The sequence below is a fragment of the Piliocolobus tephrosceles genome, chromosome 12 (assembly GCF_002776525.5).
Source record: "Piliocolobus tephrosceles isolate RC106 chromosome 12, ASM277652v3, whole genome shotgun sequence".
Classification (NCBI taxonomy): domain Eukaryota; kingdom Metazoa; phylum Chordata; class Mammalia; order Primates; family Cercopithecidae; genus Piliocolobus; species Piliocolobus tephrosceles.
The window spans coordinates 98,483,741-98,510,781 of NC_045445.1; the positions used below are offsets into that span (position 1 = coordinate 98,483,741).

A 27,041-nucleotide genomic window follows, 5' to 3' on the forward strand; every position below is an offset into this window, starting at 1 on the left:
AGTTGATGGGTGCAGCACACCAACATGGCACAAGTATACATATGTAAAAAAGCTGCATGTTATGCACATGTACCCTAGAACTTAAAGTATAATAATAATAAAAAAAAATGTTCAAAGAAGGGGTTGAGGTTACCGAACTATAGTTACCAGGGACAATTTCCTGGAAGGAATGGTGAGACCTGAGCAAGGACTTGGAAGATAAAATTGGTGACTCTGAGTTATCCACAGAATTCTCTTAGAAATAACTATTAGAATAGATAGAATGAATATTATTTTACAACAGAAATGATCTGAAATTGTATCTGAAGGAGGTTATGTGGAAGATTGAGAGGAACATGGGACCAAGAAGTAGAAGGCATCTTAGTCCTAGAGTCACTACTGACTCATTGTGAATGACCTTAGGCAAGTCCTTTCTCTTTGAAGGACTTTTCCCTCTCTACATTGGAGCTAAATAATATCAGCCTTACTGACCTCCTAGAACTATTGTTAAGAGAACAAATGAGATAATTGTGTGACTGTGCTTGGAAAAATAGAGAAAACTATCCAAAAATATAGTTTGGGTTTATGAAGGCAGAGTTTATACCATAGCCATTCTCTTGCAGCTGGGAATAGGATGACCTCAGTATTTGAATGAATTTTTCTTGGCAGGCCTCTTGCCTGCCATAATTACAGCCTGCCAGCCACTAGTTGAGTATACATACTGAAGCAGGATCTGCACACAAGCATGCATGTGTGTGTGTAAGTTTGCATTGGGCTAGGAGATTGTAGCCATGAGAATAAAAAGACTGGAGAATTCTTAGAAACAAAGAAGATCTATAGAAATGGAGATTTATGTAATCATCTTTGGGCCTGCCACTTCAGTAATTCAGGACGTCATCCATCTTCCTTGGTGTATTACAAAGCCTTCCTGCTTATCTGCCTGACTTCATGCTGCCCCAATCTAGCCCATCTTCCACACTGCTGCTAAAGTGTGTTTCCAAACCAATGACATTTTGGGGCTCCTGGATGACCACAAAGTAGCACTCATCCTCATTCACGTGACATAGAAGCAGGGCTGTATTTAACTAGTATTCACTGATATGACCACACTTCCTGTTAAAATTATGGGATCCTTTGATACCAGCTGCTTCTTTGAGCCCCTTCAAGACCCCTCCTGCTGCCCCAGCTGCCTCTCCCCACTCTTGGACCCAGCCACTAAAGGGTTAGTGCCCAGAACAGCAAGGGACCTGGAGGACATTGTTCCATGCACTGACCTGCATATATTCTGCCTTGTTGGTGCTGCTGCTGCTATACTGGTTTTTATATATATTTAGGATTACTTTTGCATTCATGATTCATCTCATCCCAGTACATGTTTCCAGCTTATCTCTCACAACTTTTCCACACAGATATCAGCAACATTGAAATTATTATATTCCATATCTGGCTTTACATGCCTGTCTCTACCACAATATTGGGAACTCTTTGAGATTAGGGACAAGTGGCTTCCTCACCAATGTAGCCCCAAAGCCAAGCTCCAGACCCAGCACATAATGGACACTCAGTATATGTTTGTTGCTTATCATAGAGGTTGTTGTTAGATGGAGCCATTCTGTTTGTAATCTTTTAAAAACCTCCAGGACCTAGGCCTGAACCTGGTGCAGGGCACTTTCTTGGTCTTCATGCAGACCTCATGAATGTTATTCACATTTCCAGTGTTCTTGGAAGGGAGGGAAAGAGGAAGTATTATTTCCATTCTATTACTGGGGAAATGGAAGTATTCCAAGGGTACATCTCAGCCACACAATGAATGTTTAATGGAACTGAGACATAAAATCATCTCTCTGGAACTTTTCCTTACCCACAGTGCCGGAAAGCCTTTTGGGATTTGGGGTGAAAACTGCTGCCCTAATATGAGTAATTGAAGACTGCTGCCTTCTGGGGAGATGCTGGCTTGCAGTCTTTTTAAGGGGGCTGAAAGACTATCTGGTGGAAGTGATGTAAATGTTCTTGCCCCTTCTCTCCCAGCATTGCCAAGAGAGACATTGGTGTGTGGGGTTGAGGTGGAGAATACATTAAATCTCTTCTGATTTGTTGCTAGCTTCTGCTGCAACCAATTAACATGGCTTGAAGCCAGGCACGGCAGCTCACACATGTAATCCCAGCACTTTGGGAGGCCGAGGTGAGTGGATCACGAGGTCAAGAGATAGATCGAGACCATCTTGGCCAACATGGTAAAACCCCATCTCTACTAAAAATCCAAAAAATCAGCTGGGTGTGGTGGCATGCGTCTGTGGTCCCAGCTACTCGGGAGACTGAGGCAGGAGAATCACTTGAACCCGGGAGGCGGAGGTTGCAGTGAGCTGAGATTGCACCAATGCACTTCAGCCTGGTGACGGAGTGAGACTCCATCTCAAACAAACAAACAAACAAAAACATGGCTTTATAACTTGTGGTCCCTTCAGCAACAAGTTAACTTTTATTTCAGGAAACCCTCTGGCACCCTTTCTCTGAGATGGATCCTCCTTACCCCTACAAGAATAGTCCCTTATAGTGAGCCAGCCTGGAAGTGCTGTAGAGAAGTCCAGACTGGGAGAATGTCTGGAGCCCTATCTTTATGAAATTTAGTCTTCCTGGGAAGCAGGCATCATACGTCAGGTATGACTCAGGCTGCAAGTAACTGAAACCCAGATTCTAACTGGCTTAAACAATTAGGAAATGTATTATCTCACATAACAAGAATTCTAGGGAAGAGGCAGGCTTTAAGATTGGTTGATTCAACTGTTTATAATGACTGTCAGCGGGTATCAGGGTACATCATTACTTTGTTCTTCTCCAGCTGAAGTGAGAGGAACCTAACAACAAGTAAGTCGGGAAAACCATATAGGTATCAAAGTTTCTCAGTTTTATCTTTATAAAAAGGAGAGAAACATGGGCACTGGAAAACAATAGGATAGATTCAAAGTATCCACTGAGTTCATATTAGCTGTGTGGCCTTAGACAGTCAGTTAATTGCTCCAAGCCAATTCCTTTACGTGTCAAATGGCAGTTGTTATAGTATCTGACTTGCTTCTAAACAGGCTATTGATAGGGGTCATGTGAAATAATGTGAAAACATTTGGTAAGTCACATAAGGTGCCATATACCTTTGAAACCTTTGTACAAAATTAATTATTTTTAATTGACATAAAAATTATATATATTTATGGTGTACAACAGGATGTATTGAAATACGTAAAGCCTGTGGAATGGCTAAATTGAGCCAATTAACATACACATTACCTCACATACCTATTATTTTTTTGGTGAGAACACTTAAAATCTCTGTGATTTTCAAGAATATGATACATTGTTCTAATTATAGTCACTATGTTGTACAATACATCTCTTGAACTTATTCCTCCTATCTAACTGAAATTTTGTATCCTTTGACCAACATCTTCCCCAAACCCTTTCCCCCTGCTTCTCTGCCCCCACCACTGGTAAACACCATTCTACTCTTTGATTCTAATAGTTCTAATAAGCTCTCACATATGAGTGAAATCATGCAGTATTTGTCTTTCTGTACCTGGCTTATTTCACCTAACATAATGTCCTCCAGGTTCATCCATGTTGCCACAAATGATGGGATTTCCTTCATTTTTAAGGTTGAATAGTGTTTCATTGTATATATTTACCATATTTTATTTATCCATTCATCCACTGATGGACACTTAGTATCTTGGCTACTGTGAATAATGCTGCCATGAACATGGGTGTGCAGATATCTGTTCAAGATACTGATTTCCTTTTTCTTTTTTGGAATATATACCCAGAAGTAGGATGGTTGGATCACAGGGTAGTTTTATTTTAATTTTTTGAGGAACCTTGATACCATTTTTCATAATGGCTGCACTAATTTACATTCCCACCACCGCTGTGCAAGCCTCACCACAGCACCTCACCACCACCTTTCCTCCACAGCCTCACCAACACTTCACTCTTGTCTTTTTGATAATAGCCATCCTAACAGGTATGAAGTGATATCTCATTGTGATTTTGATTTGTATTTCCCTGATGATTGGTGATGTTGAGCATATTTTTATATGCCTGCTGGCCATTTGCCATGTCTTCTTTTGAGGAATGTTTTGGCAGTTCTTTTGCCCATTTTTAATCAGGTTATTTGTTTTCTGAGGCCTTTTAAAAGTTACTATCATCAGAGAGGATGTGTAGACATAACACCTACTGTGTACAAGGCACTGTTAGATTGAAAGTTTAAAATAAAACCTAGGTACTAACCTTAAGTTTCCCCAAACAGTGCAACACACATCTACTAAGCACCCATATGTGTTGGGAACACAGGTATGAGAGAGACCCCCTGCCCAGTAGAGTAGGGGAGACAGACTTATGAACAGACAACTTCAGTACTACTTAGTAAGTGAACACAAGAGTAGAGGTGTGTGCAGAGTGCTCTGGGAGTACACAGGCATTACTAACTTATTCAGGCTTCACAGGGAAGGGGTAGGCAGAATGTCAGGAGCGTATCAAGCGATAAGAGGGATTTGAAAAGACCTGTATAACATAGATACATATATAAGCAAAACCCCCAAATAGCCTTCTTATTTTGTATTTTATGGACACAGTAAGGGGTAGAGTCTATAGAAAACAATGAGTAAATAACAGTGTAATGAACTTTTTTCTCCCTCCTCTCCATCTGTTTTGGTTAACTGGCACATGTTCCCTAGTGCTTCTAATCAACAGTCTGAAAACTAAGCCTCTCCATGTAACAGGGTCTCAAAATGTCACTGAACATGGACCTTCACTGGAAGAACAGTATTCTCTGAAGCTTCATGATCTTCTGTAGCATATCCTCTGGGAATTGCAGAAGATTGGGCCTCTAATAACTGGTTGGGAAAGTGTATCAACTTTTTCAGGAAAGATTATTTGACTACAGAGTCTCACATATCCTATCATTAAAAGTTGCACTCTCCTATCCTGTGTTGCTATCTTAACATACTGTAAATTAAAGTTATAATTTAAAAGGGTTGAAGTGCATTTTAAAAATAGCAAATATTATTTAAATATAAAGGAATCTCCCACCCCATTGTCCAGTTTTTCCCTTTTTTTCTTTTATTGATACATAATATTCTACATATTTAAGAGGTACATGTGAATATTTGTTACATGCATGCCAAGACCAGCTCAGTTGGGGAGACCCTAACCCAGCAGCGCTAGAGGAATTAAAGACACACACAGAAATATAGAGGTGGAAATCAGGGGTCTCACAGCCTTCAGAGCTGAGAGCCCTGAACAGAGATTTATCCACATATTTATTAATAGCAAACCAGTCATTAGCATTGTTTCTATAGATAATAAATTAACTAAAAGTATACCTTATGGGAAATGAAGGGATGGGCCAAATTAAAGGAATAGGTTGGGCTAGTTAACTGCAGCAGGAACATGCCCTTAAGACACAGATGCTCATGCTATTGTTTGTGGCTTAAGAATGCCTTTTAAGCGGTTTTCTGCCCTGGGCGGGCCATGTGTTCCTTGCCCTCATTCCTATAAACCCACAACCTTCCAGCTTGGGAATTAGGGCCATTATGAACATGTCACAGTGCTACAGAGATTTTGTTTATGGCCAGTTTTGGGGGCCAGTTTATGGCCGGATTTTGGGGGGCTTGCTCCCAATGTGTCTCCCTTCTTTGATTTGCAAAGAGATAAAAGCAAGGGCAGCTTTGTCACAGTGGGCTACTTCTCGCAGGAGTCAGGATCCACATCTGCAGACTATACAAAGACAAACAACATAGATTAAAAGCATAGTCATCATTGAAATCACAGAGCTTCCAAGTGTTTTTATCCATTTAAATGGGTTACTAGCTGCCAATTTGTCTGCAGCTCCTTTAAGCACTCTAGTGCCTGGCATTAAGGTCAGATGTGCCTGGGATGCTTTAAAAATATATATTTTAAATTTTGCTATACCCAAAAACAAGTTTGTAGAGTGTCCTTCTAGATGCTTTTTTTATTCTTTCCCAGATTTTGATCTTATTAAGAGCATGTAATAGTTTCCACAAATCTTTATGTTTAGCTCCTAGAGCGGGCCATATCATTTGAGGTTGAGGTGCCACTATACTGCCATGGTTCCAGATAATAGGAACTTTTGCCATACGTCTTATCGTTTCTACCATCTGACCATTTTGTTCAGATCATCTGAACATAGTGTGACCATGCTTCCCACAGTTAAAACAAGCTCCAGGAAATGGAGTATTTCCTTTATCCACTCTCAGTGCTGCCATTGCCTGTGCCAACAAGGTAGCTTTATGCAGATTACCTCTGATACCATCACAGGCCTTGATATAATCAATTAAATGTGCTTTCCCTCTGATAGGTCACAGGGCAGCCTGGCAATTGGGATTAGCATTGTCGAAAGCTAATAACTGCAGTACTATATCCTGAGCAGCCAAATCTGCAATCATCTTTTTAAGAGACTCCTGTAACCGAGCTATAAAATCAACATATGGTTCTCTGGGTCCCTATTTTATAGCACTAAAGGAAGGGTATTGTTCTCCACCTGAAGTGATTTTTTTTCAAGCTCTAATGCATACTCCTCTAAGCTGTTCTATGGCATCATCCTGCATGACCAATTTTGCATCCAAACCAGCCCAGCTGCCAATCCCCAAAAGTTGGTCTGCAGTTATATTAATTTGAGGTTGGGCCTGGGCATTGCAAGCAGCCTGAATGGAAGCTTCATCTGCCCACCAAGTTTTGAATTGTAAGAACTAAGCAGCAGTTGGATAAGCTCGAGTAAGAGTGTCCCAGTTAGTAGGAATCATCCGACTGGAAACAGCAACATTCTTTAACAGTCCCATTACAAAAGGAGAACCTGGTCTGTACTGATTTATTGCTTGTTTTAATTCTTTGAGTAATTTAAAACGAAAAGACTCAAATGTAGCTATAATATTTCCCTCTTGATCTGGGGGGTATATTCTAACAGGGAACTGCCAAGCCTCTAAATCATCCTCTCGTCTAGCTTGCTGAATTCCTGCCTGAATAGAACTAAGAGTGGTCGCTTGAGGCGCTGCTCAAACAGTCACTGGGGCAACTAGTTTTCGCCCAGTGTCCTCCGGAAAAGAAAGATCTAGGGGGTCATTTTCTTCAAAATAATGATGAGGGGGTGCAGAAGGGTAGTGATGAACCTCTCCTTCCTTTGCTGCTTTAGCTTTAGCTGGTAAATAAACATGCTCTGTAACCTCTTCTGTTACTTCACTATACTCGCCTTCCTCCTCCTCATTAGTGTGAAAAAGTTCCAAGGTGGAACGAACCAGACCCCATACCTGTCCCATTGTTACCCTGACGCTTCTGAGCTCCCCTTCTTACTCACCACAGGGATTGCTTTAAGAGTACTCAGGTGTCCTCCAGGTAGTTTTCCATTCCAACCATCGCTCCAGCGACCTTTCGACCTGGATTCGAGCCCCCATGAATGGACGCCACTTGCCGAGACCAGCTCGGTCAGGGAGACCCTAACCCCGTGGCGCTAGAGGAATTAAAGACACACACACAGAAATATAGAGGTGTGAAGTGAGAAATCAGGGATCTCACAGCCTTCAGAGCTGAGAGCCCTGAACAGAGATTTATCCACATATTTATTAACAGCAAACTAGTCATTAGCATTGTTTCTATAGATATTAAATTAACTAAAAGTATCCCTTATGGGAAACGAAGGGATGGGCCAAATTAAATGAATAGGTTGGGCTAGTTAACTGCAGCAGGAACACGCCCTTAAGACACAGATCGCTCAGACTTTTGTTTGTGACTTAAGAATGCCTTTAAGCAGTTTTCCGCCCTGGGCAGGCCAGGTGTTCCTTGCCCTCATTCCCGTAAACCCACAACCTTCCAGCTTGGGCACTAGGGCTATTATGAACATGACACAGTGCTACAGAGATTTTGTTTATGGCCAGTGTTTGGGGCCAGTTTATGGTCGGATTTTGGGGGGCTTGTTCCCAACACATGCATATAATGTGTAATGATCAAGTCAGTGTATTTGGGGTATCCATACCTTGAGTAATTATTATTTCTGTGTTGGTAACATCTCAAGTCCTTTCTTCTAGATACTTTGAAATATACAATATATTGTCCATTGTTGGATGAATAGTTTGCAAATATTTTTCACAGAATTGGAAAAAATAATCCTAAAGTTTGTATGAAAGCAAAAAAGAGCCCAAATAGCTAAAACAATGCTTAGCAAAAAGAGCAAAGCTTCAGGCATCACCTCTAACTTCAAAATATATTACAAGGCTGTAGTAACCAAAACAGCATGCTGTTGGTATGAAAACAGACACATAGGCCAATGGAAAAGAATAAAGAACCCAGAAATAAAGCCATGTAAGTAAATAAATAAAGCCAACAGATTTTTGACAAAGGCACCAACAGCATACAGTGGGGAAAGGAAACCCTTTTCAATAAATGGTGCTGGGAAAGCTCAATAAGCATATGCAGAATAATGAAATGATGTTTATATCTCTCACCATATATAAAAATCAAATCAAGATAATTAAAGACTTAAACATAAGACCTGAAACTATAAAATAACTGGAGAAAAACCTAGGGAAAACTCTTTAGGACATTGGTCTGGGCAAAGATTTTATGGCTGAGACCTCAAAAGTATAGGCAACAAAAACAATAGACAAATGGGACCATACTAAATTTAAAAGCTTCTGCACAAAAAAGGAAGCAATAAACAGTGAAGAGACAACTTGTTGAATGGAAGAAAATAAAGCAATCTTTTCGTGTTTTCAAGTGCTTCTTTAATCAATCCCATCAGTACGGTGGGTGGCACTGTGAGGAAAGGGTGAACCTTAGGGTTATTTTTAAATTTATTTTTATTTCTGTTTTTTGAGACAAGTCACCCAGGTGGGAGTGCAATGGGGCAATCATGGCTTACTGCAGCTTCAACCTCCTAGGTAGGTTCAAGCAATGCTCCCACTTCAGCCTCCTGAGTAGCTGGGAGCATAGGCACAAGACACCATGCCCAGCTAATTAAAAACATTTTTAGAGACAGGGCCTCCCTATGTTGCCTAGGCTGGTCTCGAACTCCTGGGCTCAAGCGATCCCTCCACCTAGGCCTCCCAAAGTGCTGTGATTACAGGCATGAGCTACTGTGCCTGGCCCAAATCTTTGGGCTAGATGTTGAGTCTCAGTGACAAATAATTGCTTGACATCACTCTCTTGTGTAGACATCATCGCTGCCAAAGACTTTTTGCCTCCTAAAATGCCTTAATTATAGCCTGATTAGGTCTGACCACTATAAAGTCTGCTGCACTTTGGGTGCATGATTTCCTGTGCTACATGGAGCTCTGCTGTTCAACAGGCTCATAAAGAACCCTCCTGGACAGCTTCTCGGGCCCAGGTTTCTGCTCTGCTGTGCTTTATTATCTCCTGGGGTGGATACCCACCTGCCTGCTCTCAAGTTGTTTCCTTAGACCCAGAGTTTGGCAGTGCTTTCCTGGCAGAACAATCAACCTTCCTGTTGCCTCAAACCAGGTAGGGGACTCAGAAACGCCAGAGGCCACCCCTTGCAGAGGAGCATAAACCTACCCTTGAAAAGCAGACTGTTTCACCTCTCTCATATCAATAAGTGAATGATGGGATATGCATCAAGGGGAAGAGTGCTGAGAGAATCCTCTCAGGAATTGAACTGAAAAGGAAACCAACAAGGATTGAGCTCGTTTTCCAAAGGATAGGATCCCTTTTTGGGGGGAGTCATCCCAGAGCTGGAAAAGATGTCAGAACTATGAGAGAAGGTGAGCAAGAGAGTGAGTTAATGATCAAGTATTTTGACCATGGATTCAGATGGATGTAGGCAGAACTACCTTAGACCACACTCCAGCTTTAATCTCTTGCTTAAATGTTGCTTTATACTCCTTTCAGAAAGTTTCTATTTTTCAGTTAATTTTGGGGTACATAATAGGTGTTTATGGGTTACCTGAAATGTTTTGATACAGGCATGCAATGTGAAATAATCACGTCATGGAGAATGGGGTAGCTATCCTTTCAAGCATTTACCCTTTGAGTTACAAATAATGCAATTACACTATTTTAGTTATTTTAACATTTACAATGAAGTTACTATTTACTATAGTCACCCTGTTGTAGAAGGATGGTTACCAGAGGCTGTGAAGGGTAATCTTTCTTATTTTTCTTGTTTGCAAAGGGGAGTTTGAAAACCAAAACTCAGTTGAATGTCAGGGAGTCAGTTGAAATATACGAACACTATATACCCACCATAATATAAGGCCGTGGCCCAGGCTGCAATTTTCATGAAACGAAAAGTGCTCAGCAATCAAGCTGAAGCTGACACAAAAGAATTTCCATAGTTGAGACCCTACGGATCCCACAGGGGAGAGGAACAAGTAGCACTTAATTGAGAGTTCCCTACTCAATATAGCTCTCATTAGGTGGTCAGCAATTGAAGTGTAATTTCAACAATAACCACCCTGTGAGGTAGGTGTTATTATTCTTACCATTAAACAAATAAGGAAACAGGTTTCAGAGAGGTGAAGTGACTTGCCCAAGGTCACACTGCCACTAAATGGCAGAATCAGGATTTGAACTAGTGCGTCGCACATAGTACAATTTCAGTTAATGCGTATTGGAATGCATACGTCAATGAAAGGTCTGTGGGACAATAAAAATCCAAATTTTTACTTGTTTTTGCGTGTTTCTGACATTTTATAACAGAATGTTTTAAATTTACAGAAAAACTGAATTTTACATTAAACACTTAAATATACCCATCACCTAGATTCTACTAATCTATTCCTGCTATACTTGTTTCATATCTACTCGTGTATTGATTTTCTCTATTCACTCATCTATATTATTTTCTGATACATTTCCAAGTAAATTGAGGACATCAGTACAGGTCCCCCTAAAATTTCAGCATGTGTATTATTTACTAAAGTTCAATGTTTGTTTACACGTGTTCTTTTCCTTTAAAGGTAAAATTTACAGACAGTGAAATACAAAATCTGACGTGTACCATTGGGTGAGTTTTGACATCCCATGCACTTGTGTATCCAAAATTTCTATTAATGTATAGAACACTACCATCACCCCAGAAATTTCCCTCATGTGTGTTGGTTTTAACCATGCTGTGTAACTTCCTTCCCTGAACCAGCATCTCTGTTGGTGGTTAGAAGGCAATGATTCTAACTGGGAGGCTGTGTTGAGATCTCTTTTCTTTCCTTGACTGATGCTTTGGGAGAAAACCAGGTGGCATACAATAAGATTTGGTCCTCAGTGCCCTTCAGTTTGATGAGTTTCACCTGGAAGCATTTCTTTTCCTTTTAAGCAAATGCTTGTGAAAGGTTGCCCATTGATTGCAGCAGTTTGTCGGCTTAAACTGACGTGAAACAATGATTATTTGTTGTAATTTATTTTAATTTAATGTTACTAAGGTATAAGGGCTAGCATTAAGTGGTGGTTCTTTTCAGCAGGGACTCTTTCATCTGTGTTTGTTTAAAAGTAAAGGTAAGTCTGGTAAACATAAAATGTTTCTGGCTTGGTCCTCAGAGTGAGCTCTAGTCAGTTCCTTGAGACTTAGATCAAGGCTAAGGGCAAAAATAGTCACAGAATACTCAAAGGAGTGTGTGTGCCTGAGTAGGATTTAGATGAAAAGCCCAAAGGGCCTTTGGCTTATTTGAAAGAAGCTTATCAAAGCAGACAGGCTGATTTACCTTTGAAACCCAGGCTTCAAGGAATTGGGTATGTAGTAAGATTCAGACTATTCCATGACCCAGGGATTGTGAGATACTTTTTATTTGATTTTTATATGTGTATACATTTTTAAAAATAATTTCAGCTTTTTAGATTCAGGAGGTATGTGTGCAGGTTTGTTACGTGGGTGTATTTCATGATGCTGAGGTTCAGGGTACAAATGATCCCGTCACCTAGGTACTAAGCATAGTATCCAATAGTTAGTTTTTCAACCCTCGTCCCTTTCCCTCTCCCTCTCCCTTCTGGTAGTCCCCAGCATTTATTACTGCCATTTTTATGTCCATGAGTACCCATTATTTAGCTCCCACTTATAAGTGAGAATATGTGGTATTTGGTTTTCTGTTCCTGTGTTAATTTGCTTAGGATAATGACTTCCAGCTGCATCCATGTTGCTACAAAGGACATGATCTCATTCTTTTTATGGCTGCGTAGTATTCCATGGTATATATTTACCACATTTTCTTTATCTGATCCACCATTGATGGGCACTTAGGTGGCTTCCATGTCTTAGCTATTGTGAATAGTGCTGCAGTGAACATACGAGTGTGTCTTTTTGGTAGATCAATTTATTCTCTTTTGGATACTCAGTAGTAGGATTTCTGGGTCAAATGGTAGTTTTAAGTTGTTTGAGAAATCTGTGAGAGTTATTATAGGTTAAATTAGCAGAGATACTGATGGGCTAGTGCCTGCCCCTACCAAACATGCCTGTGACTTTGATTCTTTTGGTTAATATTGTTGTTGCTTGTTGGCAATGTGAACATCACATTGCTTTCTTTCTTGGGATTTTGGGGGCCAGGGCAAAAGCTTGGCTCATTGTGAGGGATAGAAAGTTGGGGAGAATCTAAATGTTTGAGATGACCAGCAAGCTTCTCGTTGCTTCTTTCTTTTCAAGTGTCCCAGTTACCCTGTTACAGATCCTGGAATGTTACAAATAAGAGATTCTGAGTGCTGAAAGGGACTAAATTGGACCTCTTTCTTCCATCCCCAACCCCGCTGGAAGGACCACACAGAACTAGCAAAGAGAGAAGAGCCACTCCAAAGAAGGAAATTCCATAACCTTCATTGACTGACCACTCAGTCTAATATTTACCTATTTTGCCTGGCAGGAAGTTCTTCCTCCTTGCTAATATCAGTCCCTCTCATTGCAATGTCAGTTTCTTTTCCTTTGCTCTGCTTTCAATCAAAATTGAGAACAGCTGGTCCTTCCCTCTAAATTTTTTTATGTGCTTAGAGGTCATATTAAACCATTCTTCCTGGGTCCAGGTTTAACCATCCTTGGAGCTCCTTTATCCTTCCTGCACGTATCTGACTTGCCAAGCATTTAATCATTTTGCCATAGGAAAGCAGCTTAGGCAGCTTGGGCGAACAGTGCAGCAAAGCCTAAAGCTTTATGGCTTGTGCTAATGGGCGTGCTAAATGTTTAGTAAAGACTATTTTTGAGCACACAATTGTGAACACTTTAAAGTGGACTGTACATGGAACCCATTTCCTCTCCTGGCTCCCCCAACAGGGCCTCCCCTTAGCAGCTGAAATGAGTTAGTGGCAATCAGCGCAAAGTAGGAATCCTGTGGTTTCTGCCCTTCCCTCCTGCCGCTTCTATGGCAGCTAGTCTCTTAAAATGAGCATTCTCTCTAGAATAGCCAGTAAATGTGACATTGGAATCAGTTGGACAAAGGGTCTAGGAGTCACTTTGGCTAAATAGCGGGAGGTGCTAGTGCTGAAGCACCACTGGAGGTTTTAGGAGAGGTCGAGGGGACAGGGTTGAACAGCAATTGATGAAAGAGTTTGGACCCAGAATATTTGCTATCCACAGAACGGTTCTACCTCAGAGTTGTACATGCCTTTTTTGCAAGTTTGTAGAGGACGTTTCTGGCCTTTGTTCACTTGGCCTTTGTCCACTGTCTCAACTATGCGAAAGTGATGCCAGAAATCTGTGGCAGAATCCCAGTTTCAGGGCCAGTTGTGTTCCTAAAAGAGAGGAGGGTAACTTGCCATGCATGGGATTCTTCTGTCAGGCAGGCTACCTGCCTTTGATGAGATATGTTCTTCAATTACTCAAGTGATTTGGGAGGGCTGCTGCTTTAAGTTGGCCTGCAGGGTGGGGCCAGGGCCCATGTTAGGGTGAATTGGATATATCTGATGGCACTGCAGAGAAAAGGGATATTGTCCTGTTCTCCTGACTGTTGGCTTCTTTGTTTTAATCAAACCTTAAAAGCTCTTCTCTTTATAAACACCAGCCAGGCAGTTTGTCTCAGCAAAGCTACAGGAGCACTTAATATACGCAGCCATAAAGAAGAAGGAAGAGAAAGAGACAGAAAAAAAAAAACCCTTTGGCATTTGTATGAGAGTGTCATTGAAGGCTTCATCACAGATCCACTCAAGAGTTAGAAACTGAAATTGTCTTGGGGTAGGGGTGGGGAGAGCAGTTTGATTGAAGCATTAGCTGCCTTGGCCCTGAGCCAAGGCAAATTGCCAGAGAACCATTAAACTCTGTGTAATTCCATATAACTCACAGCAGCCATAGGTAATCTGAATCAGACCTGACAAAACTTCACTATCACTTATTGTCCATTAGCACTGAATGCACGCTACAGATATTAAACTTTTTAAAGCCATATCATGGTGGTCATATTTTCTAAATCCCAATCAGAAAACCTGGCTTGACAAAGGATTTATTTTCTGACTTGTGAATTTGTTTATATGAAAAACCTCACAAAAGGTATAATCACTAACTCACAGAGGTATAAAATACTAAACCCACTGAACAAATGGTACTTAAGGAAGGAACTATAGTCGCATGAAATTGGGTCAGGGCAAACTCTCATTTGGACATTGATGAGGGTTCCCCCCACCCCACACATACTTTCTAGGGGTCCGAGGGCACTGGTTAATGAAGCACTAAATCAAATTAGAATCTGGTTTATGCCCATCATCTGGATTTGCTCTTAAATTTTTCAGGGATGGTGAACTGAAAGAGCCTGTTGTAATGTCTGTACACACGAAGGTGGAGTCGATGTTACTTTGAATTCCCAGATGCTGGGAGTAGTTAAATATCCCACTGTTCATGGTCTGTTTGTGAGGGCTTGTGTGTGTTTTAAATTAACTTCCTAAGGCAGAGAATGTTAAAAACTGAGGAGAATCATATCTGGATACAAGTTATTATTGCCATACACCTCAGTTTCCTTAAAGGCTCCATTCCTTCCACTAAATTGAGAGTCTAACATTCACCTTGGGGCACCTCATGACAAATAGGATATTTAGCTCAAAGGATAATTATTCTGGAATATTCTGAGCCAATAATAACAATGCTTTTTACAAAATTTAAAGTGTCTCTTTAGCAAGAACTCTTTGTATTGCTAGTTAACGATCATGAATAGCAATATACCCATGAAAACAAAAAGGTTTTGTCACAACCTTGCAGAAGAAAGTATCTTAAACCTAATAGATGCTCTATCCCAGGCAAGTCATATAATATCCCTGAACTTCAGTTATGTGAAAAACAAAGTTAAAATATTATTACTTCTCCAGAATCAGTCAAATGAATAAGGTGATATCCTGAGATCCCTTTTCATTCTAATTTCAACAAATATTTATTGAGCAACTACAATGTGTTCAATACAGACATTTATTTTCCTAGGTGACAGTGATAGAGCTGTATAAAGGCGTTGACTATCTCCCACACTATAATGTATCTTGACATCCAGTAAACATACATAGAAACAAATGAGATCATGAAAGATGGTGGTAAATTCTATGAAGACAATAAAACAGGTAATATGATAGAGAGTGATGAGATATGGGTAGAGAAGAGAAGGAACATTCTTTATGTGGGTGGTCAGGAAAGGTCTCTCTGAGGAGGCAAGATCTGAGCTGACACCTCAATGATAAAAGGAGCTATGCAGGATCTAGAAGAAGAATGTTCTCAACAGATGGAACAGTAAGTACGAAGATCTTGAGACAGAGATGGGCTTGGCCTCTCTAAAGAACAGAATGTTTGATATGACGTGTGTGTGTGTGTGAGTGTGTGTAGAGGATAAGAGGTTGTGGGAAATAAGGTCAAAAAGGCATGCATGGCCAGATCATGTAGAGCTTCTGATCTGTTGCTGTTTACATTGTCAAAATCATTCTTTGGTCTGTCTGATTTAATTAATGAATGTTCGTACCAGATGTTAATGACACAAGGGCTTGAAGTTTGCCCATAGGAGACCCAAGGAGAGGGTCTGGGTGTGGGGTAGGGAGGCAGAAGGGGAAGATGAAGTAGAGAAGGCGAGCTCAAATGCCTGGTTGGCGGGGCAGGGAGAGGTGGGAGTGGAAAAGAGAATGTGTAGGGAGGGTTGGAAAAAGTTTGAGGGAGGATGAAAAGCACCAGAGTGACCTTGGCTGTGAGGAACACCCTCAGTGCCAAGGGTGTGGAGTCTGCTATCAGAAGGGGTCAACCTTTATAGGAGAAGGGGCAGGAATGTACTCTTGTTTAAAGTGAGAAAAGTGACAATGAGCAGGAACTGAAGCTAAAAATCTGGTCCTCTCTTTTTATCCAGCCTTAACTTAAAGAGCAGGTCTGATACCAGAGAGAATGGCGTTCACATTGCTTGCCTTATTGATTTTCCAGGTCTTGAACTCAAATGCCTGTCACTTCCTCCTTCATTTTCTTCTCAACCTAATCCTGTCACTGCAAAAGGAAATAATCTCTGATGCAAGAGTCCCTTCCCGCCACTAACACATAAGCAATTGAGTGCATTTTTTTCTCTTTTTTTTCAGTTGTGAAAACTCAGTTTTGTTTTATGTTATTTGGCACGTTTTGTTGAGCAGGAAAGAGATGGTGTGTCATTTCTCAGTCATGATGTGAACAGGACAGTAGCTTGGAACAGACTGTGTGATGGCTGACTTATTCCCAGATTTGCAGCACTATGTGAAAGCAGCAACAAGTGTGCTGATTTAATATAAAGGGGGATCTATCCTAGGCTCAGTAACGGATGTTATTATTATTGCTTTTGCAACATACATGTATGCCTTGGTAGGTTATTTATTTGGGAGCTGTTTGCTTTGGTAGCAGTTATTCACAAGGATAAAAGGAAGTTAAATTTCTTTTCTCCTCCTTCACCTCCCACTGGTCAGAGGTCTAAGTGGAGACCAGAGATTAAAATTACTGCCAAGGAAAGGGGGCCTGGGCAGGGTCAAACAATGTTCTGGGAGTGGCATGCAGGTGCCCACCTCTGGGAAATAGAAAGCAAACCTCCTCTCCCTTCGTCCACATCTGCTGGAGGGTATACAGGCTCCTAGTAAGCTGGACAAGTGGTTTCCAGGCAGCAAAGCAGGCCTAGTGGTTTCCAGAGGCAGCCTTTTGTCCCTTCCCTGAAGGGTGTTTAGTCCCTGGGTCCTTTTCCAGTCAGAAATGACTAATGTTGGGTACGTGTACTCTTTAGAAACCGTCTTTGGCTTTTTGCATAATGGATTATAAATAAATGGCTTCAGGGAACCAGCAATGAGTTATTGAGTGAACCTGGCTTTGGGATGGTTCAGATTCCAGATAGTTAATCACATCCTCTTGGGCTGGAAGACCATATCTAACTCATTCACATTCAGTAGGGAAGTTAAAAAGGCATTTTTGATCAACTGGAAAAATAGTTTTCACATCAACAATGACTTGATACTGAAGAAATAAAGATTATATTAATCCAAGTAGAATTATTCCCATCACTCACTAGCAATCTGGTGGAATTTAACACACCTCTTGTTTTAATTTGGGCATTTCTTACAAGTATTAATGCATAATTTGAAAATGACAATGAATTGATATGTCATCTTTACAGTGTTTTTATATTAGGCAGTAGGTAAAAGACCGTTGGTCTTTCCAGCTTCCTAAGGCTCGCTAGATTTCTACACAGTGCTCTCTTAATGCTGGAGGACATTATGGACTTTCTGGTTTGTCCTAGACTGTTTTAATGCTACACAAGGGAAAACTCTGTTGCTGACAACTGCTTCTGGAAGTCCGGAGCAAATTCGCTTGCACTCTACCATATTCTTTCCTCCAGTTTGTTCCACTCGGGTTCTCCCTGAACTCTCTCCACCACATCAGCTTTGCAAGGTTCTCTGATCATTTGTATCACTGAAAGTCATACCTTATTAGACAGTCAAGAAACATAGGCAATCTAACAAAGAGACTGAATTAGTTCATTCTCACATTGCTATAAACATACTACCTGAGACTGGGTAATTTATAAACAAAAATGGTTTAATTGACTCACAGTTCCACATGGCTGGCTCGGGAGGCCTCAGGAAATTTACAATCATGGCAGAAGGTGAAGTGGAAGCAGGGCACATCTTACATGGCATCAGGTGAGAGAGAGAGAGCGAGGAAGTGCCACACTTAAAACCATCAGCTCTCGTGAGAATTCCCTCACTATCACAAGAACAGCATTGGGGAAACCACCCCCATAATCTAAGCACCTCCCACCAGGTCACTCCCTCCACATGTGGGGATTACAATTCAATATGACATTTGGGTGGGAACACAGAGCCTAACCATATCAGGGACAGTAATGGTGCCTGAGGAAAGGCTAGTTGCCTGTGTGGCAATGGCCTGATGAAGTTCAGCTTCTAGGAGTAGGTGCCATGAACTCTGGGGACCATAAGAAAAAAACATATCTGAGATTGACAAGAGGAGTAGCAGTAGATGTCTCCAACATTGGATGAGGAATTGATTCCATTTTTATAATATGTCAAGACAAAAATTGGCTGGAGATTAAAAATGGAATCAAATCATTAAGACTTTTCACCTTTACCTGTCAACTGGTAAAATAGTGTTGGTCTTTATTTTCATTTTTTACTGAAATCCTCTACCTTCTAAGAGGTAGGGAGGATGAATACTATCTCAAAGCAGATAGGAACAATGGGCAGATTCATAGATTATAGCCCTATTGTGAAGGTTAACGTTTTAAGAGAAATGTTTTGCCTTGATTAAAACTGTGAGTATGTGAAAATGATGCTGGAGTCTTGGTGCCTACCTCAGAAATATAAGCTGAATAGTCTAGAGGACTTTATTCTTTTAATTCTTTCTTAAATTAAGGAATAATTTACATATAGTAAAATGTACAAATCTTAATGAATGTTTAGTTATGTATATTCCCATATGATCTGCAGCTACATAAATATGTAGAACATTTCTAGCACCCCCCAAAAATTATGCTCATGTGCCTTTACAATCAGTAGTACAGAGTTAACCATTTTTTTCAAATTATCACCTCTCTTCTTTACCTTCATATAAAATGAAATCATACAGTATGTATTGTTTTTGTCTGATCTCTTTCATGCAACATAATCTTTTTGACATTCATTTTATTACTTTTTTTATTGTTGTATAGCATGTCATTTTTTGTATGTGTATGTTTTGAAGGACTTTTGGGTTGTTCCTACTTTCTGTCTATTATTAATAAAGCTGTTGTGAACAATCAAATCTTTTTATGGACACGTGCACTTATTTCTCTTGGGGGTCTCTAGGTATGGAATTGCTGGATCTGAGAGTAGACATACAGATTTCCAAAATGGTTTACATTTTTATACTCCTGCCAGCAATGTAGAGAGATCAAATTGCTGTACATTCTCACCAATACTTAAGTCTTTTTAATTTTAGCCATTCTGGTGGATATGTAGTGACCTTTTACTATAATTTTAAATCACATTTCCCTAATGAAGAATTATATTGAGCACCTTTTCAGATGCTTATTGGGTATTTGGCTATCTTTTGTAGTGAAGTGCTTGTTCAAGCCTTGCCAACTGTTAACTGGCTATTTGCCTTTTTCTTATTGATTTGTAGTTCTTTTAATATTCTGGATATAAGTCATTTGTCAGATAATATGTATTATGAATATTTTCCCAGTCTGTGGCTTGTCTTTTCCCTTTTTTAGTGCTGAAGATTTTTTTTTATTTTGATGAACTCCAATGTATCACTCTTTCCTTTGTGATTACTACCTTTTGTATCCTGCTCAAAAAATCTTTGCCCACCTCAAGGTCACAAATATTATGCCCCATGTTTTTCTCTAAAAGCCTTATGATTTTAGTCCTCTCATTAGGTCTGTAATCCAGCTAACATTTTTAGTAAAAATATACATCAGTAAAAATGTTTTGAGTATGTGTCTCCAGTATACACAATTTTATTTACGGATGATCTAATTTATTACCACCAATATTAAATATTAATAAAGCTTGATTTTTAAATTTTTAGATATATAAATAGAAGTTCCAGTGGATCATCTTGTACACAGCCTGGGATATATGTACCTCACTCTGAACACTATTGTTCTATACCACCAAAGACTAACATTTGTGACAAACACTGATAGCATTAATGTCAGAAGAACACTTCAGTGTAAACAAATGGCTAGAGTTGACAGAGCCCCAGTGAGCATATCTGCTAGCAATGTAAGAAACCCTCAGTTTACTCTTGTGCTGTCATGTTTGTCTCCGCTTACTGGGCTTATAGAGACAGCAGGATGATCTGACTTGGTAGGAGCAAAGACAAATTTGCCTTTGGTTGCTGACACGGGGACAGTGCTCTTGAGTCTTCTTCCCCGTCCTCATCACCAAATTCCTAGAGCTGAGCTTGGCACTGGGCTGAGTTTTTGGCAAAGGTGCTTAGAATTTGACTGGAGCTAATCCCCAGGGAAATTTAATGATTTGGAGCTTAGACGGCCTTTGTTGTGAGGATTAGTAAACTAGATGGTGATTAAGCAGCTGGGGAGGAAGAAACTGTCTGTTGGGCTAGGTCATGCTGTGGGGCACAGCATAGTTCCGTTGACTCAAGGTCAGGGGAGCCCTTGGGCCTGATTCACAGAGCTTTACACTCTGGGGCAGCTCCTTGTAGGATTTGGGCATCTGCTTATTAGCTGGTAGAGGTAAAGAATGGCTTCTCCCTTGGTGTCCACCTCTTCCCTCTGTCCACATATAGGGATTACTCCTTTGAATCAGGGCTACTTACAGCTTTTTAATTGGTTATTGTTTTCCAATTCTCACTGAAGAGAAAAGTTTTTGTTGTCTGTTTTGCCTTTTGGAAAACTGGTGTAAAGTATGGAAGGTGAAATTAGGAACAGAGTTTCTTGTTTTTCTAATCTAGACTGCTTCAGAAATTTGAGAGCGGTTTTTAAGGGAAGAAGTTGCTGAGAGAGACAAGTTAGGTGTTGAAAACCGTGGCAAGAAGACTGCCAAGGTTTGAAAGCCTGTATCTCCCATGTCCAGGGAACCCTGATTAATTTCTCCTAGCATGATCAGATTCTAAGAGATACCAACAAGGAAAAAGAGGGTAGATTAGAAACAGACAGCCCCCAACCTGTGGTTTGCTTAAGATTTCAAACTAAGTTTCAGAATGAGCAAGGACTTTATTCATTATTTGATACTCCTACTTCTTAATAGTTAAACTTACCAAAGCCAGCTTAACCCTAGCTCTGTATTTTCTATTCTTTCTCAGAAAGGGCCAAATTCATGAACGGATGCCTAGAGTGTTACTAAAAACTTGAAAATCCTTCTAAGATGCTAAAAAGATATTCAGAGGGTATATTATTTCTTTAAACAACTGGACTACGGTATTCTGAGCAGACCTTTTCTATTTGCAAAAACAAACAAAAAAACAAAAACAAAAAACAAACACTTCAATTTAAACAATTATGTTGTTTGTCTTCTTTAGACGATAGACAAGCTGGTGGAGGTAGCAGTATGGGCTGGTAATTTGGCCAGAAGCTCTTGGACCAAGAGCTGACCAAGAAAGTTTCAGTTGATGCTCATTTTTTCCAATAGATTTCCTGTAGCAGGCAGAGGTATTCACAATCATGTCATTGATTTTTAATGCTGCTCTTACACTAATGTAATAGGTGTTCAGTACCCATCAGTTATTGTTGCAGATGGTGTTTCTCCTATGAATGCATTTTTAAATTATAAACCTGATTTAATACTTCTTTTCTTCCCTTTTTCTTCTCCTAAATTTATTCAAAAGACCCAAGCAAGTATCTCTTAGTATGATTAAATAAAAGCTACTAGGAAGCCAGCAAGTGCTGTTAAGTCAATTGTTCTTTGCCTTTACTCTCAAGGGGCCAACTTGTCACTTTGTTGACAGCTATCAGAGCACTTCATGCTTCATTGAAGACCCATCAAAAATTTCCAAATTGCTAGCTCATTAGCACAAAATAGGGCTTCAGGAATCTCTTTCTCTCAGTGTCCTGACTGGGCCTTATTAAGTGTTCCAACCTTGGTGGACCACTCTGAAACAGTGGATAAAGACCAGGGGAATTGAGAGATGGATGTTAATTAGTCAATTTTGAAGGAGTGAAACATGGGTGAAGGCAGAGTACAATGGGACAAAAAGCTGAGATTATCTGTGTCAGCAGAAGGATAATGCATGACTTTGCTAACTGTTCACAGGTCACTGAATGTCAGAACTGAAAAGGCCCAGAGCTGTCAGAGCCCCAAGAGATCATCTAGTCAGGCCCTCTTACACATTTTACCAGTAAGAGAAGAGAGGCTGCAAGAAGGGAAAGGGACTTGTCCAAAGTCAATCAGCTCTTCCTAGCTTTCCAGGCACCACCTGGCTTTTGGTTATATGACCTCTATGTAATCAATTTTCAATTACTTGGGCCACTCACTGCTAGCCCAGCAATCACTTGGGTAATCCAAAATGACACATAAGTTAACCATCGTTTACACTGAGCTTTGTGATGTGTGTTTATACCGACATTCCAGTGCATCTGGGTCTAATCTGAGAATTCACAACACTTCAACTGAAACAAGAAAGCCACCCTGAAGGGCTGATTCAAGAAGAGCTGGAAAGCTGACCAGCCTTACTGAATGGATAGCATCATATATTGTTATACAGTCCCTCAAACAGGGTATGTTAATTTCAACAAGTTTGTTGATTCACACCTTTCCAGGGCCCCAGCCAGAGTTAGGAGGAGGGTGGTGGGAAGGGGAAAACAAAACCTTTTGTAGAAGAATATACATATCATCTTTTCCCCCTCCATCCCTCTTCTCCCTTCCTCTCATTCATTTTTCCTTCCTTCCTTTCCTTTTTTATTGATAGAAACATGAACATCTGCTTTTTCTTCCATATAAACAAATATGTGACTAAGACATTGACCTGTAGAACTGGCTGTAAGGAGGCCAAACAATAAATAGAAGACATGCTAGATCTCAGAAATCTAGAGGTAGAGTGGGGAGGAGAAAGGCCAGTAGCAGTAATTTAAAAAGGACCAAAAAGTCTGGAAGAGTATGGAATCCATTGCACAGCTCAGTAAATATCCTGGGTCTGGAAAAGGGCTAGTCTGGGATATAGTTGAAGGGATCTTCAACCAAATGGAGTCTTACTTCCTGATCTGGACCCTTCTGAATTCTTGGATTATGCTGGCGACCCAAAATTTGCTGGGTTTTTGTCTGAGCATCTTCAGACTTGTACTAAGTTGGGATTATTTCACTTAACATATCTCCTAAGGAGGAGGATGCTGGTGACTGAGAAGGGGCATGGAACAGAAAAAAGGGGCATGAACAGTTGGCCTGATGCTGTAGTCCAAGAAACAGTCTGTGCAAGGACTCAGATAGTGGCAGCTGAAGGAGCAGTAAGGAATGCCAATTGCCTGAGCTTTTGCTACGGCAATAATTAAGCATTTTAGTTTAAAAGGTTTCTCCCTTTTATCTTTTGGCCTAGAATAAACAGAGATCTTACTGCTGTAACAGTGTTTAATTAACCAAAGATGGTACTTAATATCAATACATATTGAGGGGAAGACTTGCTATGGGTAACAGTAATATGGATAATTAAGTTGTATGAATTAAAAACAATGGGTAGAGTGAATTAAGACTAATGTACATCAACAGGGAAAATCTATTAGCATTCATTAGTTAGACTTCTGTTTGTGGTTCTTTGTTAGCCTCGGGAAACCCTTTCAAATGGCTGATCCCTGTTGAAAGTTCTGCCTGGTGCTAAGGGCCTTCTATGGATGCCAAAGGAATGAGTCATTCAAATAGAACTTCTGAAATTCAAGTACAGTATTTTCCTTTTCTCTCTCTCTCGCTTTCTTTCTTGGCGGCAGGCAGCAGTGACTGTGAAGTAATAATGATAATGACAATGGAAATAAGAGTGTAATCCTGATTAATTTGCTGAGAGTTGTTCCCCATTTACCAATATTGGCTTGTTTGGTGTTGAATGTGGCCCGGGTACTGGAACAAAGGTATATATATTCAGTGTCACTTGGCTAACCTATGATTTGTCAGACAAAGGTTAATTTTTTTAAAAAAGTTGGGTTAGCAGCAATAAATATAATAACATTTTGTGATTTAACTCAGAAGTTCAATTTATTTGATGGAGTTTAAAAAATCTTGAACTTAAATTTTTTTCTGCACCCAGGAGGTCTCATCTGCAAAATTGCACATGAGCTGGCCAACCTAAAGCTCAACAATATTATAACTTCCATGGTGTGGGGATAGATTGAGGGGACATTATAAAAGACTGAGAGAAAGACTGGAACAAGAGTAGAAGTGTAAAACTATCTCCAGTGAATACCAGCCCTTAATTGCCCCATTTAGAATCTGCCATCCCCTAAGGACTGTCCAATTTAATTATCCTTACATTCCCTTTCTCTGGAAACAAACAAAAACAACTCCTGATTACATCAGTGAGTTGGAGCCTTTTTTACCTGACCATCTCAGTTGATAAATAAGCTGTAGGCAGTAACCTGTCCCTGAGGCTAGAAATTAGGAGCCTTGTTCATTTTTATATCTCTAGCATGTTGTCCTATGCATAATAGAAATGTGCTTAAATACTTGAGGAATGATTAATGGATGAGTGAGATGACTCCTTTCATGGATTATCATGGATGGAATTTATGTTCCAATAGGTAGAACTCACCTTCATGGTAAAATGAATGTATAAAATTAGCCATAAGCAAAGACCCCCAGGGACATTCTGCTTTGCTTTGCTTTTGCCTGCCCCAGTGGCTATTATTTCTGCCTTTGCTTTCAATACCCCTCCGTCTGACAATCTTCTTCCTCAGATTGCCCTGGTTAATGGAAATTCTATAGGTTGTGTTGTAACAGTAAATACCCATATTTCCAGCTTTCTCTGAATGCTCACTGTGTGTCAGACACTAGAAGCACTGTGCTGGGCACATGTTGAAGAGACATAGATAAAGAAGCAGCTACATTGTACCTACTTGTATCTTTTGAATTTGCCATTCCACTTCCAGAATGTTGAGCTGGAAGCCACTTTCCTGGTCTTCAGAGTCAACCCCCTTGTTATAATAATCAGAGCTCATATTAATTGAGGACTTACTGTTCTCAGATATTTACTATACTAACAACCCTGTGAGGTAGCTAGTCTTGTTATCTACATGTCACATAGGAGGGAATTGAGACACAGAGATGTTAAGTAACTTCCTAAGGATCACACAGCTAGGAAGTAGCGGAGCCAGGATTCACACTTACGTCTGTCAGATTTCAAAGCCTGCCCGAAGATAGGAAAGAGCTTGCCAAAGGTCATTTTGATGGAGCCTAGCTCTTCTGGCTCTAATTTGCCTGCACTTTTTGGTAGGCCATGCTGCTGCTTTAGCCACACGCTAGGGTTCCTTCCAAGCATCAGTTTCTTGTTTAGAAGTGCTAGTCTTCCTGGTTGGACTGCTGATTCCTCCAGGCAGGGATTGCATTATTTCCATGTTGCCTCCTTCCTCAAAGGTTTGCTCAAGCTTTGCCTTCAGTAAATAATGACCTGTGATCAGCTCCTGAGCTATTCCAAGGAGCTGCCTGGAGCCATTCCCCAGTACTACTTGTGGCTCCAGGGTTGGAAGAAACAAGTAGAATTTTGGGGAGAAAGTCGCCTCACTACCTGCTTTCTGTTTTCTTCTCTGCAACACAGATTGAAGATGGAGGCAAGGCAGCTTTGTCCCAGAAGATGAGGACTGGTGATGAGCTGGTGAATATCAATGGCACTCCATTATATGGCTCCCGCCAAGAGGCCCTCATTCTCATCAAAGGCTCCTTCCGGATTCTCAAGCTGATTGTCAGGAGGTAAGGTACAGGGAGGGTCTCTGTAAGAAGCAGAGGCCACTGAAACTTGGTTGGTAATAAAGCTCAATAGAGTCATGTCTCTGTCAATATTATAAAGGAAAGATGTGTTTCACTTGAATAGAATTTTGCAGATAACTGAAGCAGAATAGCACAGGAGAAAGAGCCTTTGGTTCAAATCCTGGCACTGCCACGTAGACACATAATCTTGGATAAATTTATTTGTCCTCTGCAAGACTGTTTCCTTATTTGCTATAAAGAGGACTAAATTACTCATTATATACCAAAGGGCTATCTAATCCAGTGTTTTTCCATCTCCTTCTTTATAATACACTATCATTCCTGAACCACATATCAATGGAGACTTAAAGAGCCCCTACTACAGCCATGGAGGCTGTAGCAAACTCTTAGAAACCCTTTCCTTGAGGATTGCACAGTCTAGCAGGGGAGAAAAGATACACATGTGACTAAGTAGCTATATATTTTTGAAGAAGGCAATAAAGGCTTGTGTGTGATTATCAAATGGATCGTTCAGACAGAAATTGCTATTAGAGAAGGAGATCACTGCAGAAGGGATTGATAGGGTAAGACTTCATAGAGGAAGTGGAATTTAAGCTAAAGGGTGAGTATAATTTGAAAAATAAACCACCAGAAGAGGAAGGCATTGCAGGTAAGTGCAGTGGCATAAGCAGAAGGAAGGGAAGGACATATTTGGGCACAGTTATTCTGCTACCACCAAAAGCATCTGGTGAACTTTCCATGTGGCTTTTCTTTCATTTTGCTGCTGCATCTTTGCTTTGTATTATTGGAGCTCAGCCTTCTCCCTTTCTATTGTGTGTGTGTGTTTTTTTCCTTTATCTTAAGTTTGCATCTTCCCACAGTCTCACTTCTCCCTCTGGCTCCTGCCCCGTCTTTCTCCTTTTGTTCATACTCAGTCTCAAAGGAAGAGTCTATAGTCACTGTCCCCTCTTCTCCACCTGCCATTTAGCTTTCTACTCTCTGCAGCCAGAATTTGACCCTTAGAACTCCACTGAAACTACTCTGTCAAAAGCTACAAATTATCACCTAATTGTCAAAGTCAATGGGTTATTTTTAGTATTCATCATATATGGCATTTAACATTATAGCTCTAGATTTTGCCCCCTACCTTCCTTTATGAAACTCAATACCAAAAATCTCACACAGCAACTCAATAGCAAACAAACAAACAAACAAAAAAACCCCAAATAATCCAACTTAAAAATGGGCAAAGAACTGAATAGACATTTCTTTTT

General features: G+C 40.3%; 1 protein-coding gene across 2 annotated transcripts in view; it reads left to right on the top strand.

Annotated features, from left to right (window-relative positions):
• Positions 1-27,041, top strand: part of SHROOM4 (shroom family member 4) — a 234,731-nt gene that overhangs the window by 104,827 nt on the left and 102,863 nt on the right. For both annotated transcript variants that reach the window (XR_002728284.1, XM_023198675.1), the window contains exon 2: positions 25,619-25,770. Coding sequence is in view for 1 of the 2 variants with exons in the window: in XM_023198675.1 (XP_023054443.1) it covers positions 25,619-25,770 (152 nt within the window). In the remaining variant the exon portion in view is untranslated. The remainder of the gene's footprint in view (positions 1-25,618; positions 25,771-27,041) is intronic.